The 17,309-nt window shown below is 37.3% G+C and overlaps 9 protein-coding genes across 9 annotated transcripts; 4 read left to right on the plus strand and 5 right to left on the minus strand.

The window, feature by feature from the left end:
• Positions 1–2,907: 2,907 nt before the first annotated feature.
• Positions 2,908–5,037, minus strand: RO3G_07294 (uncharacterized protein; the record flags this gene model as incomplete). The annotated part of the gene is made up of 1 exon (XM_067661884.1): positions 2,908–5,037. One exon carries the CDS (start codon positions 5,035–5,037, stop codon positions 2,908–2,910), a length of 2,130 nt encoding a protein of 709 aa, XP_067517985.1.
• Positions 5,038–5,413: 376 nt separating this feature from the next.
• Positions 5,414–6,268, minus strand: RO3G_07295 (uncharacterized protein; the record flags this gene model as incomplete). Its single annotated transcript, XM_067661885.1, has 1 exon — positions 5,414–6,268. One exon carries the CDS (start codon positions 6,266–6,268, stop codon positions 5,414–5,416), a length of 855 nt encoding a protein of 284 aa, XP_067517986.1.
• A 338-nt stretch (positions 6,269–6,606) lies between these two features.
• On the minus strand, positions 6,607–6,962 carry RO3G_07296 (uncharacterized protein; the record flags this gene model as incomplete). Its single annotated transcript, XM_067661886.1, has 2 exons — positions 6,607–6,701; positions 6,833–6,962. The coding sequence occupies 2 exons, from the start codon at positions 6,960–6,962 to the stop codon at positions 6,607–6,609; spliced, it is 225 nt and encodes a 74-aa protein (XP_067517987.1).
• A 591-nt stretch (positions 6,963–7,553) lies between these two features.
• RO3G_07297 (uncharacterized protein) lies at positions 7,554–8,864 on the plus strand (the record flags this gene model as incomplete). Its single annotated transcript, XM_067661887.1, has 1 exon — positions 7,554–8,864. One exon carries the CDS (start codon positions 7,554–7,556, stop codon positions 8,862–8,864), a length of 1,311 nt encoding a protein of 436 aa, XP_067517988.1.
• A 755-nt stretch (positions 8,865–9,619) lies between these two features.
• RO3G_07298 (uncharacterized protein) lies at positions 9,620–10,141 on the minus strand (the record flags this gene model as incomplete). The annotated part of the gene is made up of 1 exon (XM_067661888.1): positions 9,620–10,141. One exon carries the CDS (start codon positions 10,139–10,141, stop codon positions 9,620–9,622), a length of 522 nt encoding a protein of 173 aa, XP_067517989.1.
• A 1,405-nt stretch (positions 10,142–11,546) lies between these two features.
• RO3G_07299 (uncharacterized protein) lies at positions 11,547–12,311 on the plus strand (the record flags this gene model as incomplete). Its single annotated transcript, XM_067661889.1, has 1 exon — positions 11,547–12,311. One exon carries the CDS (start codon positions 11,547–11,549, stop codon positions 12,309–12,311), a length of 765 nt encoding a protein of 254 aa, XP_067517990.1.
• A 936-nt stretch (positions 12,312–13,247) lies between these two features.
• Positions 13,248–13,967, plus strand: RO3G_07300 (uncharacterized protein; the record flags this gene model as incomplete). Its single annotated transcript, XM_067661890.1, has 1 exon — positions 13,248–13,967. One exon carries the CDS (start codon positions 13,248–13,250, stop codon positions 13,965–13,967), a length of 720 nt encoding a protein of 239 aa, XP_067517991.1.
• A 332-nt stretch (positions 13,968–14,299) lies between these two features.
• RO3G_07301 (uncharacterized protein) lies at positions 14,300–14,671 on the minus strand (the record flags this gene model as incomplete). Its single annotated transcript, XM_067661891.1, has 1 exon — positions 14,300–14,671. The coding sequence occupies one exon, from the start codon at positions 14,669–14,671 to the stop codon at positions 14,300–14,302; it is 372 nt and encodes a 123-aa protein (XP_067517992.1).
• Positions 14,672–15,578: 907 nt separating this feature from the next.
• RO3G_07302 (uncharacterized protein) lies at positions 15,579–16,454 on the plus strand (the record flags this gene model as incomplete). The annotated part of the gene is made up of 2 exons (XM_067661892.1): positions 15,579–15,797; positions 15,912–16,454. 2 exons carry the CDS (start codon positions 15,579–15,581, stop codon positions 16,452–16,454), a joined length of 762 nt encoding a protein of 253 aa, XP_067517993.1.
• Between the last annotated feature and the right edge of the window lie 855 nt (positions 16,455–17,309).

The raw sequence follows: 17,309 nt of genomic DNA on the forward strand, positions 1-17,309 counted from the left end.
TATTGAGTATAGTTTAGCTGTAAAGGTAGGGCTTGTTTAAAAAAATAAAAGTAAAAAAAGAATAAAGTTTGTATATGAATTTTGCTTGAGTGTGACCACCAAATCTTTTTAAGATCAAAGAAATAAATCAAGTGCAATTATAAGTAATATAAAATGATAAAAAAGAAGTCTTTGAGTAAGCTATTCTAACAAGAAAAGATAAAAGAAGCTTGAATTAATTTGTATGTTCTTTATTTTGATAAAAATATGAGTTATTTATATAAAAAGATAAAGTATACGATATATAATTATAGTTAAAAGAAAAATGATTTAGATCATCAAATGTTTTAAATCAATATGACATTGGAGTTTGTAAGATTTTTATAGTATAAAGTAGACTTGTTATAAAGGATTTTTGATTTGAAACCAAGGTCTTGAATAGTGTTTGGTTCCCAAAATAGTAATAGGTTGAATATAAGTTCGCTTGTAATAAGTGACCACCAGATCTTGTTAAGTAGATCAAACTTGTTTGTAATAAGGTAACTTGATTAGAGCTTTAAGAATGTTTACAATGAAGATAATTGGCTTCAAGGGACTTGTCTTGCTTCTGTTTTAAGAGAGTTATACCAAAAGATTCAGAGATAGAGATACTTGATTTATTGATATTATACTTCGAGCTTAGGGTCTTTGTTGTTATCAACTTTTCTAACTTTATTTTCGAACTTATACTAATTAATATATAATAAAATAAAATATTTTAAGTCTAATTAAAATCATCTTCTTTTCATTCGACCTTGTCACTACGCACTTGGATTTACACCGTCGTAGCTACACATGACTAATGAACTCAGTAACTCGACTACACCACCTGCATGGGCCAACGCTTTACTCCAGAGCTTGGAACACTTGGAATCGCGTATTTCTTCGAGCAATTTACTTAGTAAAAATCCTAATGTTATTGTCAAAGCACCTGGATCAGATTTCACTCCTACCGTCGATATATTGGAACAACACCCTTACATTTCGGAAGACTTCTTTCGTCGGCTACTGGTCAAAAATCAACGACGCCGTTATCTATTCGAGTGTCCAAAGAACACGTTACGACAGTACTGTAAAGATTGAACTTTACTTTAAAATAAAATAAAATAAAAAAAAAGAATAGAACAAAGAAATACGTTTAGAGTCTCTTTATTCTAAAAGAATTCGAATATCGTTTTTTATCTACACTAATTCTAAGGCTTTATATACTAGTTGGGTTTTCCCATTCTATTTGAGATGACTGATGTTTGATTACTTGATACTTGGTAGTTGGTACCTGGGAAAGGCTTAGGGAAATTGTCCTTTCTTTTCCTATTGTTGCATTGGACTTCCATTTATGGTTTCTTTTTATGGTTTATTCATTGTTATCCCAACTACCGTTCTTTAAGGTCTTTATGCAGCGCTTATTCCTTATTGTGCTTATACTGGATTTCTATGAAAGCGGTATTTTGTATTTATTCTTATTATGGAAGTGATGCGACTATTTTGTATTCTTATACTTTATGCCTAATAGTCAAAACACTACACACTCTACAAAGGTTTGTTCGACTCTTTTATGCCCCAGGCTTGCACAACTGGGTAAAAGATAAGGTTAGCCGTGTTGTAGAACAGTAACTGATTGTAGTTGACATTAATAAATATAAGTCTTAATACAAGATCATAATTAAAATAAAATAAAATACAAGTTTATTTAAATAAGATTATACAATCAATTCCAATTAAACATGTTCTTTTAGAATATGTATTGTACTCATGACAGTTCTTTGATAAGAAGAAGTATCAACTAAAATAACCAAATCCAATCCAATGTCAGGAATATTGCTAATCTTTCACATAATTGAAATAACGCGTAAAATAACGTTATTCAAATCAGTGAGGAATTCCCAGAATAAAAGATAATCTATGACAGACATACAAAAGAACAAATGAAAAGTTTTCATAATCATAATTATAGATAACACTTGCTAAAGTACCTGAATATTAGAAGAACGATCACAATAGAAGATATCAAGCCACTCACTCAATAAGATATAAATACCTGCCTTCAATTAGAATAATTTTTACTTTAACTTAAACTGAAATAAAGATCAGTCTCAAAAAGTATCCAAACTGTTTCTTTATTTTTGTTTCTACCTTTTTCTGAATTATTATTACCATTATACAACAATTTGAAGCTGATGGCTAAAATAATACTGAACTTCACCAATCCGCATCTCAGCCTCTTTTCCAGATGTTAAGGATACATAAGATTATAGTCACTTTATTTTAGTAAAAGGAATCTAATATGATCCTAAATAATATGTTGACATAACTTGGAATCATTTATAACATTATTCCCAACACAGATCAATAAAAGACTTTGATTAGATTTTTATATTAAACTTTATTCATATTAACTTCACATAGTCAAATAAGGTGACATGGTTGTAATATAGTTTATTGACGATATGAGCATGTTGAATAAGGAATGGCAATTACTTACCGGATCATCGTTAGTCATGTAAACATTTATCCTAACTGAGATATTATTATTAGCCATAATATCCAATCACGGAACTAGAGGATTTTATATTCATCCGTACCGTCTCCTTAAATAGTCTTACATCCAGAGCTATCTGAAACCATCCCAGTAGCATAATTGACAATACAAGCTAGGAACAGGCTAAACTAATAGTTAGAAATAGTAATCATCTATTCTGTCGAATTGATCATAAATCCGTCCTAATTCTTTATTCGTATCATGTCTATAAATACTCTCACTTTTTACATGTAGAATTATTTTTTATCATATTCAATCTTAGTTATCTAAACTTAATAAAGAGATACCAAGTTCTAACAGTATTTCTTTATCTTTGTTGTTATACTACTTTTACCTAAAACCCCCCTATCCTAAACGCCAGGAATAGTAGGATTACAAGCGACTTCAATATAGCAACCACGAGTAGTACGCGATGCTTTTGATCGATACGTTTGCCCAAGAATTTCGATTTCAGCGAAAACAGAAATATCGGGAAGTACCATTGTAGACAAGTCATCGTGGTCTTCTGGAATAAGCGCACTTGCGAATGTTCGATCAGTATATACAAGCCTGTAAAAGGCAATAAGGTAACCATAATGGGCTTGAGTCAATCTATTAACACTAACTTTGTGTCTAGCAGAAGCTTGTGTATCAGGAGGTAGAATTTCAGCACCAGTAAAGGTATCATACAAACGTAGAGGAGCACTGACAAATAAGCTGAAATCAAAGCTGGTTGAAACAGATGAAGCAACAAGGGAATCAGAAGGTGTTGGTGACAAATAGACAAAGGAAGACATCATCACTGGATTCTGTTTAATTCCTTGTGGTAAGTTACGGATGTAGTCACCATAGTGTACAACAGAAAGGAACTTCTTCATATATGTGACTTCGAATGCTGTCTTGTGGTTTACTGTCATCTTCTTAATGTCACCATTAAGTCTTTCAAATCCATACAACCAAAATGCATAGATTGGACCAAAGTCTTGGATGGAGTCCTTTAAATGTAGATGAAGATGCATATTTGGAGTGACCATTTCTGGACCATACAATTCGGCAACACCAAGAACAAACTCATGGAATAGCTTGTGTGCTATCGTGGCTTCATTTTGGGTAATGCATGGACGACATACGATATGACAGGCCTGTACAAACTTTGCCCAATTTTCTTTGTGACGGACTGGAAGACGAGACTTGAGCAAAAGAGGAGAAAGAGCAAGACAACAGGTTCTCCATTCATCAGCCTTTAAGTCAGAAAAACCGCTGGCAATTTTCTGATTGATTGGCGTGTATTGTGCTGGCAATATAATATCATTTGCTTCTTTTTGCATTTCTTTCAAGTCAGCATCAGTCAGGTATAATTCATGGGTAAGGTCACAAATGGTTGTACGCCATATTTTAACCATTTTCTTTGCTGTTCCTAGGAAAAGACCATGCATAGGATAAATGGCAGTGCAGCGAACAAGATCAAGGTATTCCAAATCATGCAGAGCAGAAAAACGAGTACCATACTTCTGTTCCAAGTCGGCTCTTTGTCTCTTGGTGGTTGCTTCTTTCCAATTTTTTGCGTGATAACGGCTTTCAATATTGGTACGAAGTGACCAAGCATCAAGATCTTCAAGACCAAAAGAAAAATCACGTTGAAGATAAGTGTTATAACGAGCAGGAAATGCTCTTGAGCACTCGTTACAAGGTACAGTTGCATTGAATGAAGTAAACCCACTAACCTTTCGGCTAGCAGGAATATCACAAGCAACTAGGAACAGAGCAGCACGAACTTGGACAGGCACGTTAGGAGACTCAGCCGTACAGGTAAAAAAGTCACCATAGTAGAGCTCCTTCAGGTCATTTACCAAAACTTGTAGATAGCTGTTGATTTGTGTGTCCTTCGGTTCTTTGGGTCCAGGGATAACGCAAACCAAGATGATATTTTCTTTTTTGTATCTAATGGACCTTGGAAGGTTATTTATTGTCAAGTAGATAGCACCAACAGAGTACACAGTTCTTTTTGAAGATTGAAACCAATCGACATTCAACGTAAACAGAAGAGATCTAGTTTGACTGGTAAATACATTACCATCTCTATCTTTGAATTCATTCCAAAGTTGACCATCATAGATATCATACATGGTGTTGTTATGACGAGTACGATAGCGCCATGCTTCAATTGCTGATTCAAAGCCTGGTCGTGAGAACATCACAGTCAAGGCATACTTGATGGAATTGAATGCAGAGACCTTGTTGGCGTACATTTTGCTTGCACCAATTGTAACAGGCTTGAAGAGTGAAGCATTACAGGTGATACGAAATTCAGAAAAGGTGCACTTCGAATCACAGTGTACTTCTTCAGGCTGGTACAGGGCATGACATTCGGGACAGACAACAAGGCGGAACATGCCCTTGTAAGTATAATCAATTCCAACAGCGTTACGCATGGTATCCAATTTTGCGGGAAAAATTGGTTGATGGTTTAAGAGAAGAGCAAGATCATTGGCAAATTTCATTACTATTTCAGCAGCATATTCTGATATGAAAAATAACTGGAAATAGGTCAAGAAGACAGCAATAAAATCAACAACATCATTTTGGAATCCCTTGATTTCAACTAAAAAATTAATAATGTAAGTAATCTATTCTTTATAATACAGTGGGTGAAAAAACTCTAAAAACGTCGGATATTTTTTCAGTTTTTAGCCTCTATGAGCATACACAGCGACTTGGATCATGCAAAAACTTTATGACATACTTGTTGGGCTGTCTATTACATCTCATGAAAGTTTTAACCTCAGACGTTTATGTAACAGTCCGCAAAAGCGATGGAAATGCTGTGGGTTTATTTTTAGAGTTTTTTCCCTTTACTTTTATTATATTATAGATGACTTAATACCGAGTAGAACCACCTTTGGCATTGATTACTGCCTTAATACGCGCAGGCATAGTGTCAATATACCTTCTGCAAACTTCTTTATCAAAGGAGTTCCATTCCTTTTCAACTCTTTCCCACAATTCATGGACACCTTTAGCTTTCTTGTCATATAACGATAGATTCAACTTCAAATGATGCCAAAGATGCTCAATAGGATTAAGGTCAGGACTTTGAGCTGGCCAGTCGTCAATGTAGTTCACCCCATTAGCTTGTAACCATTGGACGGTTGACTTAGAACGATGCTTTGGGTCACCATCGTGCTGAAAATACGCAGTAGACCAATCCATATTATAGTACTCCATAGTTTCCCGGAGCGTTGTATCCAATATCTGTTGGTAAAGATCCGAGTTCATAGTTCCATCGTATATTTGACAGGCATACCCGGGTCCCTCATACGTCATGCACCCCCACATCATCAAACTACCGCCCCCATGCTTAACAGTTACGTCAATATGATGAGGCTTAAGAGGGTCCCCTGGTCTTGACCAATAGTACTTACACCCGTCAGAGCCCCAAATGTTCACTTTTGTTTCATCAGAGAATACTACGCGTCGCCAGTCATCTGTAGTCCAGTTTTGGTGCTTCTTAGCCCATGCTAGCCGTCTCTTCATGTGCTTTGCGGTTAACAATGGCTTTTTGACTTTAATCGCAGCAAAGAAGTTCATCGATTTCAATACGTTTATAGCGGTTTTGTATGAGATGCGATATCCAAGCTCCATGAGTTTGTCATGTACTTCCCTTGCAGTCTTGAGCTGGCCTTGTAAAACTTGAAGCTTGATGAATCTCTTCGTCTGAGCGGACACAACCATCGGTCTACCACGAAGTCCACGCTGTCGGTTTGGGAAAAACTTGTTCGCATAGTTATTAACTGTTGCATACGTGACCCCAAAACGGTTCGCAACCTCCATAGAGCCTTTTCCAGCAAGTAGAGCGGACTTTATATCGTTTTTGATGTCAGCCGAGAGAGATTTAGGCATAACTGAGGTGTTTAAGATATTTAAAAATTAAATGGAAAAAATTACGAAAAAAAGAGAAAAGCGACTCCTTTTATTCTTTTGGAGCCTTTATGAGTCATGATAAGTCATTAAAAGTCCGCGGAGTCTGTCTGTCGGTCCGTGTATCCGACATTTACGGAAGTGAAAAAACTCTAAAAATAAATCTGTCTTCTTTTAGCAGCTGTTGTCGGGTGAATAATCGTCATCTGAGATTGAAAATTTGTCACATTATTTGTTAATATTAGTGCTACATATTTGCAAAATTTCAAGGCAATACACGAATTTGGTAAAACATAACAACCAAAAACGCTGATAACATCATAACGTTTTTAGAGTTTTTTCACCCACTGTAGTAATCTACGTTTAGGAAATAATTACCTTGAGGCATATCAAATTCAACAATATCCATACTATCAGATACATTCACTTCATCATTTTCCATCACTTCCCAATTTGAAACGTCTTCTGCACCATCATCATCAGAATCGCTTTTATTTGCTTCAATCATCTCATTATTGGCATCAATTTCTTGGACCTTTTCTGATTCATCTATGCATATTTAACGCGTCAGTAAAAATATTATCTAAATGTAAGTGAACTACCTTTAGCAGCTTCCTTTTTTTTATGGCGAGCAAGGGTCCATCGAGCAACCAATTGGTACTTGCTAATTTTCCCTTCAGAACATTGGCTACAGTAGCATTTAAATTTGTATTGGGTTGAAGAATTCATTGTAAATATAATAAAAGATTATTTTATAAGCTTGATCCATTATTTTATTCGTTTATATATGATTTCAAAAACAATAGCCAAGGAGAATTGATATTCAGTTGAAAATCTAAAAATAAAGCAAAGCATTATGATTGGTGTAGCTAAAATACTTACATCATACCAACAATCGCTGGATAGTAGATTTGGTCGCAGATAAAGTAAGTTTGCCGTTTATATTGTGGGCTTTGAATCTTTTTTTAGATTTCTGTTTGATGCTTTCCACCTTCGCCATATTAGGTCCACTTTTATTTTTTAATGAAAAAAAAATTTCAAAGTACTTTTTTTTTAAAACCCAAATTTAAAATGCTGCGTTTTTTATTCAAGCTAAAGCATGGTTCTTTCCGCTAATGAAAATTTGCCTCCTAATAAGGCAATTCCAAAGCCAAAATCTTCTTCACTTCTACAATCTGGAAAAACTTGGGCTCGAATACTTCGAGGCACTGTGAAAACTTCAAGCACAGCTTCTAGCTCTACTATTGCTCTTACCAACGTCGATCGGAATGCTGATATCAATACTTCCCCTGCCTCGCATTTAAGTCATTTTGCAAGTTACAGTGAGCGACCTTTTTTGAAAGGGACTGTGCCTGACTCCGTTCTCATTAACATTACTCATGTGTCAAACCGAATTTCTTTCTTGGAAGAGCTTGCGTCGGCATGTGATAACCCTACTGATATATGGCATGTTGTAAAAGTAATTCGTCGTGACTCTTCTAAGCTTTTCGCTGAACTGGTCGTGTCTTCATCTTTTGAGGAAAAATTTTGCACAATCGGAGTTAAGCTACCTTCCTTTGAAAAGCCTTTTGTTGCATATCCATCTTTAGCGTTGGACGCTGATATCCTGAGAATCTCTTTTGAGAATTTGCCATCTCATTATGGTCGTGGTGATAAAAGGCTACAGGATCTACATAATGATATGCGTTCCAATCTTTCATCTTTCGGTACGATTATCGATTGTGGTAAAGTCTGTGGCTTAGCCGGCTTGTACTCTGGTCAAGGCTATGCTGTTTTGGAAGTTCACAAACAAGGGCCACATCGTTCCAATTTGATGCATGTTGTGCCTTGGAAATTCACCCCTGTGTCAAGAAATTCTGACGAGACTCGTCTTCAACCAAGTGAGGTCGAAGTCTTTGCTACATGGAACTCGATGGCCCCCTACTGCAGATATTGTCATGGAAACGATCATGCGATAATTGATTGTACTAAGAGGCTTGCCAACATTTCATGTTACAATTGTCATGCTTTTGGGCATAAAGCTAAAGGATGTCCACGCAGGAACGATCCTTCACCTCAAGTTACAGCCAACAAAAAGGCCCGTAAGACTCCGGTACCTTCATCAGCAACAGCTGCCCCTTCATCTACAGCAAACCCTGAGATTATAGAATCTACCGAAAAGGGTCAGTTAGTTGCTGTGAATCTCGAAAATATTGCGAAACATTCTCCTGAGACTTCTGTTTCTTCGACAACTCCACCAAGTACCGTATTGGCTGTCAATGGATCCAATGCCTCTAAATATGCGCCAAAGGGTAAAATAATCACACGATCCCAAACTGCTTCTGGTGCGGCTCCTAGAATCGTTGAGCAGAAGAAACCCTCAAAGCCCATCGTTTGTCCACATTGTGGTTTAGAAGGACATGTACAGTAGGTCACAAAACTGCTGCAAAGATTCCATTTTTGTCGGTTTTTGTGGTGCACATCCTGCCACAATGGCACAGGCTACCTGTGTTCTTACATAGTAGATGTGGCATGTGTCTTGAAAAAACCATATGAACTTAAGCCCAATTGGATAAGTATTAAAGGAAATATGAAGCGCGCAATTTGAAAATTTAAGAAACGAAAATTTGAGCAGAATGAATTTTTTTATTAATATTTAGTTGGGCCGCCTTTCTTATTGATAACCCCTTGAATTCTTGCCGGCATGCTATCAATGTACCTTTGGCAAAGCTCTTTATCAAAGCCATTCCATACTTTTTCTACCCGTTCCCAAAGCTCATCCACATTTTTTGCTCTACGTTCGTAACAGCTAAGCTTCAATGATTTATCCAAGAATAAAAAGGAACAAGAGAGGACGAGACTCGATAAAGAGATTGTTTTATTTAATAAGAAAATTGTACTCTATTTATACTTTTCATACACGGATAATATTTCATGTCATCGATTAATAATTAATGAGTATGATATAGCTGATGACAAATAGATAAGGGTTACGTGTTCTTCTATTGTTATATTTGTCATTGAATACTTGTATATGATTGACTGCGGCTGACTGTGATTTAGTTCCTGGATTTAATATAGTTTAACCGTGCAATTACGCAGCATCTTATCCTTAATGAAGATTATCCGAATTAACCTGTAGCTTGTCTATTGGATACATTTACATGTAGCTTATTAATACTGTTTTCATATCGAGTTATGAATGATGGATACATCATTCAACTTCAGTTGGTGCCATACATGTTCAATGGGATTTAAGTCCGGACTCTGAGCTGGCCAGTCGCTAATGTAGCGCACTTTGTGATTATTTAACCAAGCAATTGTAGATTTTGCCTTGTGCTTCGGGTCGTTATCATGCTGGAAGTAAATATTGGACCAGTTGAAATTGTAGTATTCCATGGTATCGCGAAGCGTAGTGTTCAAAATATGCTGGTAAACATCAGAGTTCATGTTACCATCGTAATTTTGGCAAGCATATCCTGGTCCTTCAGAGGTTATACAGCCCCACATCATCAATATACCGGCTCCATGCTTGACTGTAAAGTCTAGATGATGAGGCTGAAGAGGATCGCTTGGTCTTTTCCAGTAATACTTACAGCCATCAGAGCCCCATACATTAATCTTGGTTTCATCAGAGAAGACAACTTGCCGCCAATCTTGCACTGTCCAATTCCGATGCTTCTTGGCCCATTCTAACCGATGCTGCATGTGTGCTTTTGTAAGAAATGGCTTCTTTTTTTTTCTCGACAAATGGAACTCCATTGATTTCAGTACTCTAATTGCTGACTGGTATGAGATATCATAGCCAAGTCCAACTAACTCCCGGTGTACCTCTTTGGCAGTCTTTAGAACCCCTTCGATGACCTTTCTTTTGATTAACCGCTTTGTTACTTTGGAGACTACTGTAGGCCTGCCACCTGTGCTTATTGTCCTACTTGAAAAAAGTCTTCTAGAATATCTACTAACAGTTGACTCACGCACACCAATCTCCTTAGCAATATCATAGGTTGATGCTGATCCAGTTAGTGCTGACCTGAGGTCATTTACTTTCTCTTCTGACAATCGTTTAGGCATCCAATAAATAAAAAGATAAATAATAGAAATAATGGAAGTAAAAGAATTTAAAACATAAAATATAGAAATTGTAAGCACTTTTATATACTGCTAACATTCTTATCTTGCCAAGAATGTGAATTATTATGATAACAACCGGATAGGCCGAATTAAAATGTGTCGTCTTTAACATACGTAAAAATGCAAAAAAAGCCAGTCGTGTATAACTCCGTCTTTAACATTATCAAATTCCACCAATAATCGTTGCCTGTATCTGATATCCTACCAGTAGATGACCTTTCTATTGGGCTATAAACATTCAAAGTTTGAGATAGATTCGTGCAGTATTCATAGACAATCAGCATTAAAACTGCAATTTTGCAATTCCTTGCAGCAGTTTTGTGACCTACTGTACGTACCACTTCTAAGGCTTGTTTGAAGTATAAAGATAAGATCTTAACGACCCCACACATTGTGGATTATGTGCCAAATGTGGATGGCATAGACACAGATATGGAAGAATACAACGATGAATCTAATGATGTACAGCATCCTCCAGATCTTATGCAGGATGATATAGGCGCGATGCCAACTCTACTCTAAAATTATTATCATGAATTTAGAAACACGTACTGCTCATTCATATCACGACCGTGTAAATACAGTAGGTGGAAAAATGGTCCGGATGTTTTTAGAATATTCAGAAATAGTACTGTATCTTTACCAAATCTCAATCAAATTAAACGAAACAAAGATTATTTTGAAGAGAAATCATTACTTTATTTGTAGTAAAGATTTGATACGTCACACAAAATTTCAAAGAGAGCCACAGGAGATCAAACATTTGAGCAACATCCGGACCATTTTTCCTGGTGCCCCAAAGAATTTTAATTTCCCAGATTGTTCAGTGCTACTGACTCAGAAGCCGTCACTTTTGTCTTAGATGATTAATAATACATTAGATTCATATTAATAATCCAAAAAAATATAAATATCTACATTTTTTGCTGATTTAGCATACTTTCTTCTTCTTTCGTTATTACTGTTGTTTTATATAAACATGGTTCGCTCTTTGCCTTTCGATGTAGAAAATAACATCAAGTCCTTACTCAAATCCGATCACTCCTACTCATCAATCATAGAACGAGTGCCTGGAGTCAAGAAAAGCACTATCAGTGACTATAAGCGAAGATGGTTTTCAAACATGAGGCCCATTAAATCAGGCCGTAAGTCCGAAATTACTGCTACTACCAAGCCCTATATCGGACGATCAGTCATAACAGGTAAATTAAAGACGGAGAAGGATGTACAACGATATTTATGTGATATTAAATTCATAATTGACTACTCTGCTTGCTTAAAGCTTTTGAAATCGATGGGATTCCAGGCCCGTATCAAGAAGCACAAGCCGTTTTTAAAGGTTATTCATATGAAAAAGCGATTTGCATGGGCCAACGCCCACAAGGATTGGACAAAAGATGATTGGCGTTGTATGGTATTCTCTGGCGAGACTAAAGTAAACGTTTGGGGACCAGACGGTGTGAAATACTACTGGAAGAGACCAGATGACAAGCTTCGATCCAACCATCTTGACTTGACAGTAAAAGGAGGTGGAGGCAGCGTTATGATGTGGGGATGTATTACATACGATGGTCCTGGGTATGCTTGTGGTATTTATGATGGAACAATGAAGAAAGAGGATTATATACATACATTGGATACAACGCTAATGGACACCCTAAATTACTACAATTATGATCCTAAAAACATTTACTTCCAGCAGGATAACGATCCGAAACATACGTCGAAGGTTACAAAAGTTTGATTTGAAGAAAACAACTTCGACAGCAATTCTATTTACAGTTGGCCTGCTCAGGTCCCAGATCTAAGCCCGATTGAACACATTTAGCATCACCTGAAGCTAAAATTAAGTACGTATGAGACCAGGGCTAAAGGCGTTCATGAACTATGGGGTCGAATTGAAGAACAATGGGCGACCTTTACAAAAGATGATTGTAGAAAGTATGTAGACAGTATGCCGGATAGAATTAAAGCTGTTATTCAAGCAAAAGGGGGATATACGGACTATTAACAGATATTATGGGACACCCGGAAAAATGGTCCGGATGTTGCTCAAATGTTTGATCTCCTGTGGCTCTCTTTGAAATTTTGTGTGACGTATCAAATCTTTACTACAAATAAAGTAATGATTTCTCTTCAAAATAATCTTTGTTTCGTTTAATTTGATTGAGATTTGGTAAAGATACAGTACTATTTCTGAATATTCTAAAAACATCCGGACCATTTTTCCACCTACTGTACTATTACACACACATCAAACCCGGTTACCTCTTCACTTATTACATTAGCTACTCTTAATTGTCGCAGTTTGCGTAAATCAGCGGATCCTACGTCTGGTTCTCATTTTATCCGCTACTTATGTGAACAGTCTATCGATTTACTGGCATTGCAGGAAACTCGTGCCAATACGCCTCAATTGCAAGATCTCTTCCACACACAGTTTCAAGCTTATGATAGCATTTGGTCTCCCCATTGTGGATTAATTTGTTTATCCCATGACTTGTCCTTCTCCAGCACTGTCCTCAGTATCTGCGGGCGTGTTATCACAACAACCGTTTCTCATAAGGCTCATCGTTTTGCTCCCATTACGGTCACTGTTTTATACGCTCCCGCTTCTCGACGTGACAGATACGAATTTCTAACTCGTATGATGCAATTCGACTGTTTTCTTCTCTTTCCGATGAGTCCATCTCGACACATCCTACTCGGTGACTTTAATTATACCTATGCAACACACTTGTCCAAACACTCTCGTCGCCCTCAAGCTCCTGCTGCATGGTTAAACTATATTGTATCTCATTTTGTCGATGGAGTCACTCCACCTGGTCACTCTTCTCAACCCACATTCCTTCGTGGTACCCAACAATCCTGCATTGACTATATCTTCCTTTCAAAAGACTTAGTCTGTACTCGTACTCTAGGTCAGGTTCACTATATTCAACCGTCCTGGACAGATCACTTGTTGCTTTCGTTGAGACTTCCCCTCCTCTCTGACTCTGCTCCTAACAGCACTGCACAGGTTGGGAAAGGCTTATGGCGAGCTCAGCCTAAGCTGGCTTCGGACCCCTCATTTCGTTCTCTTCTGGCCTCCGCTATTGACAACACAGTTGATACCCTTGATCCCTCGCTCCCTGTCAATCTCAAATGGGAAGAGCTCAAGTCAACCTTTCAGCGTGTGGCAAAACACTCAGCCCGTAAGAAGGCCTTCTCATTGTCTCAAGGCGAACGACTTCTACAGAAAAAACGATCTGGCTTAATCACTAAAATGTCTCAGAATCCTGATTGTACCAATGTTGTCCAACCTCAGTTAAGTATTGTCGAGTCACAATTGGCCGAGATCCAACAATATCATGTAGACAACTTAGCACTTCGGGCGGGTATACGATGGCGTGAACTTTGAGAGTTGTCGCCTGGCTATCTCAAAAGAACTGTGGCTACTCGCTCATCTCGTCATTTGATTCCGCCTTTAAGACATCCTATAAATCACACTATTACACTACCTCAAAAAATTGTTCATTTTGAACCGCCTTTTACACACTTCGTACTGAATCTGCTTCGCATAATCCCCAATCAGCGCTCAGCACAAACCATTATGAAACACTGCTTCTCAGCTATTTACTACACTGTAAGCATATCACGTGCTATGCGTAAATGCTGGAAAATATCCAATCAAAAATCAAAATCAAAATGAACAATTTTTTGGGTTTTTGTCGACATTTTTTATTTTATTAGTTAATAATTAATCTCACCGCCCTTTTCTTTTAAAACAAGTTGTAGTCTTTGCGGCATGCTGCATACGAACTGCTCGCAGTATTCCTTTGTAATTTCATTGTACCAAATATCTGCAACCCGTTCAAATAGTTCTTTCATACTTAAGAGTGCAGTTTCATAAGCATACAGCCGGACTTTTAAGTAATTCCATAAATTCTCTATAGGATTTAAGTCGGGTGAATATGCTGTCCAATCCAGTAGCTGCACCTTGTTATCTACGAACCATTTTTGTGTTAGTCTAGATGTATGCTTTGGATTGTTATCATGTTGAAATATAATGTCATCCTTTGACATATCGTATTCTTCTAATGAAGAGAGCATATCCTCCGTCATAATATTGCAATACAGCTCTGAATCTAAACCTCCGAGTACTTGAGTGATACAGTGGGTGGAAAAATGGTTCCAATGTTTTTGATTTGCAACTTTAAAGCTTTATATCTTTGGAACTACAAATGGTAACGGCTCACAAAAACATGCATTTTGTAGCGTAATTACAGCTAATATTACTGAAAAAAAATTTTGCTTGTACTGTTACACAATCGGGAAAAAATTAAGATTAAATACAAAAACCAACATTGGAACCATTTTTCCACTATGTGCATTATTTTATTAATATCTTGTATGACCGCCTTTCGCAGCAATTACAGCCCTACAACGATCTGACATACTATTTATGTATCTCCTACAGTCTTCTGCTGTAAAAATAGACCATTCTTTTTCAACACGATTCCATAATTCATGCACACCTTTTGCCCTAGTATCATAGGCACTTACAGTTGTTGGAATAATTGTTCGAATGTTTTGCAATTTTATACGTTTTGTTTTGTATCTCTGCAGTCAGATACGATAGAGCTACGTACGATACCTCATTAAAAAGCGACAGCTTTCGCATATAACATAAAAAACGCTAGGGGTCTGGAATTATTTCCATATATAGTAAGACCAAATTGCGTCAAGCATATGCATTCGAACAATTTTTCCAACTCAATGCATTCTATAATAATGATATCGTTGCCGCTTCTGACATCACAAATACAGCATTACAAAATGATGTAATTATGAAACAACGCTTTTGCTATTAATCGGAGCTTAAAATATATAAATAAGGCTGTGTTTTACGGTGTTTCCCTTCCATCTCGTACAGTCTATACGTCTTTATATCATGGTACATCCTTTATCTCGTAGCAAGCAAGAGAGCATCCGGTAGCTGTTGAAAAAGGGTTTATCATACTCAGAGATCATGGAACATGTTCCAGGAGTATTAATGTCCACTTTGAGCAAGCACAAGGGCTTGTATACACCGAAACGTACTCGAGGTCATGCTGGTAAAAAGACTACTATAAGCTCAACAACAAACAATTACCTGAAGAGAGAGCTTGTAAATGGTTCACTTAAGACTGCAAAGAGCGTATGGCCATATTTAAACAGTATTGGTCACAAGATAGGCTATTTTGGTACAGTAAAAATGCTTCACAGTATGGGTTTCGATACCCAAATTAAGAAGAAAAAGCCTCTCCTCAAAAAATGTCACATGGAAGCTAGACTAAAGTGGGCTAAAGCTCACAAAGATTAGACAGAAGATGACTGGAGACGTATAGTGTTTTCTGATAAGACCAAGATTAATGTTTGGGGTTCAGATGGCTGTAAGTACTTTTGGAAACGACCTGGTGACAAATTGCAGCCTCATCATCTTGACCTTACAGTCAAAGGAGGAGCTGGCAGTGTGCTGCTTTGGGGTTGTATGACGTGGGATGGTCCTGGATATGGCTGCGCAATTGAGAATGGTACTATGAAAGCATCAGATTATGTTCATATCCTGTCAACTACACTGATGGACAGTCTGAAGTACTATGGTTACCAACAGGAATCTATTTATTTTCAACACGACAGTGATCCTAAGCACACATCAAAGCTTGCTCATGTTTGGTTTAAGGAAAATGGGTTAAAAGAAGAGCATACTTTCAGTTGGCCTGCTCAAAGTCCTGATTTGAGTCCTATAGAGCATCTCTGGCACCATTTAAAGCTGAGGCTGAGCTTAGATGAAGATAGGGATAAAGGACTGCATGATCTCTGGTCTAGAATCGAGAAAGAATGTATTTCTTGTACCAAAGAGTAATGCCAAGCATATATCAAGAGTATGCCAGCTCGTTGTAGAGCAGTTATTAAAGCTAAAGGCGGTCATACACGGTATTAAATAAAAGATGATTCAATTGGAAAAATTGTTCGAATGCATATGCTTGATGCAATTTGATCTTACTATATATGGAAATAATTCCAGACCCCTAGCGTTTTTTATGTTATATGCGAAAGCTGTCGCTTTTTAATGAGGTATCGTACGTAGCTCTATCGTATCTGACTGCAGAGATACAAAACAAAACGTATAAAATTGCAAAACATTCGAACAATTATTCCAACAACTGTAAATAAAGAAATTGTGATTTTTTCAATATGCTCCCAAAACTGTCCCAATGCACCGGTCATTTTTTACATTCATTATCTCCGTCTGTGCTACATAACTTGAGAAGCAGTCTGTACCACGTACATCTACACCGCCACAGCTTTCAAATGAGGTACAACAAGGCATACTTTACGCAATCAGTAATCGCACAATTGACGGTAAAAGACAAAATTACAAAACATTGGGACAGTTTTGGGAGTCACTGTAGATGTCATACAACACACCTTCCTCCACATATCGACCTCTCCATTGTTCAATCTCTGTTTCAAAGTTCGGACGGACAAAGAACTTCTTCAACGTTTCCACAATTGAGTTGTACGGGAACTCAAGGACGGGCTTCAGGCTGCTGCCAACAAAAAGTGAATTACCACATGGGCGCTCTTGTCTGTGTGGGTTGTTTGCAAACCTACAGTGGCTACCAAAACCGTTCGCACAAAACGTATTTTTTCCTTTCTGAATCTTTTGTGACCTATTGCGCATAAAAGATACCATATCTAATACATATTTCCTAAG

The sequence above is a fragment of the Rhizopus delemar genome, genomic scaffold (genome assembly GCF_000149305.1).
Source record: "Rhizopus delemar RA 99-880 supercont3.5 genomic scaffold, whole genome shotgun sequence".
Taxonomy (NCBI): domain Eukaryota; kingdom Fungi; phylum Mucoromycota; class Mucoromycetes; order Mucorales; family Rhizopodaceae; genus Rhizopus; species Rhizopus delemar.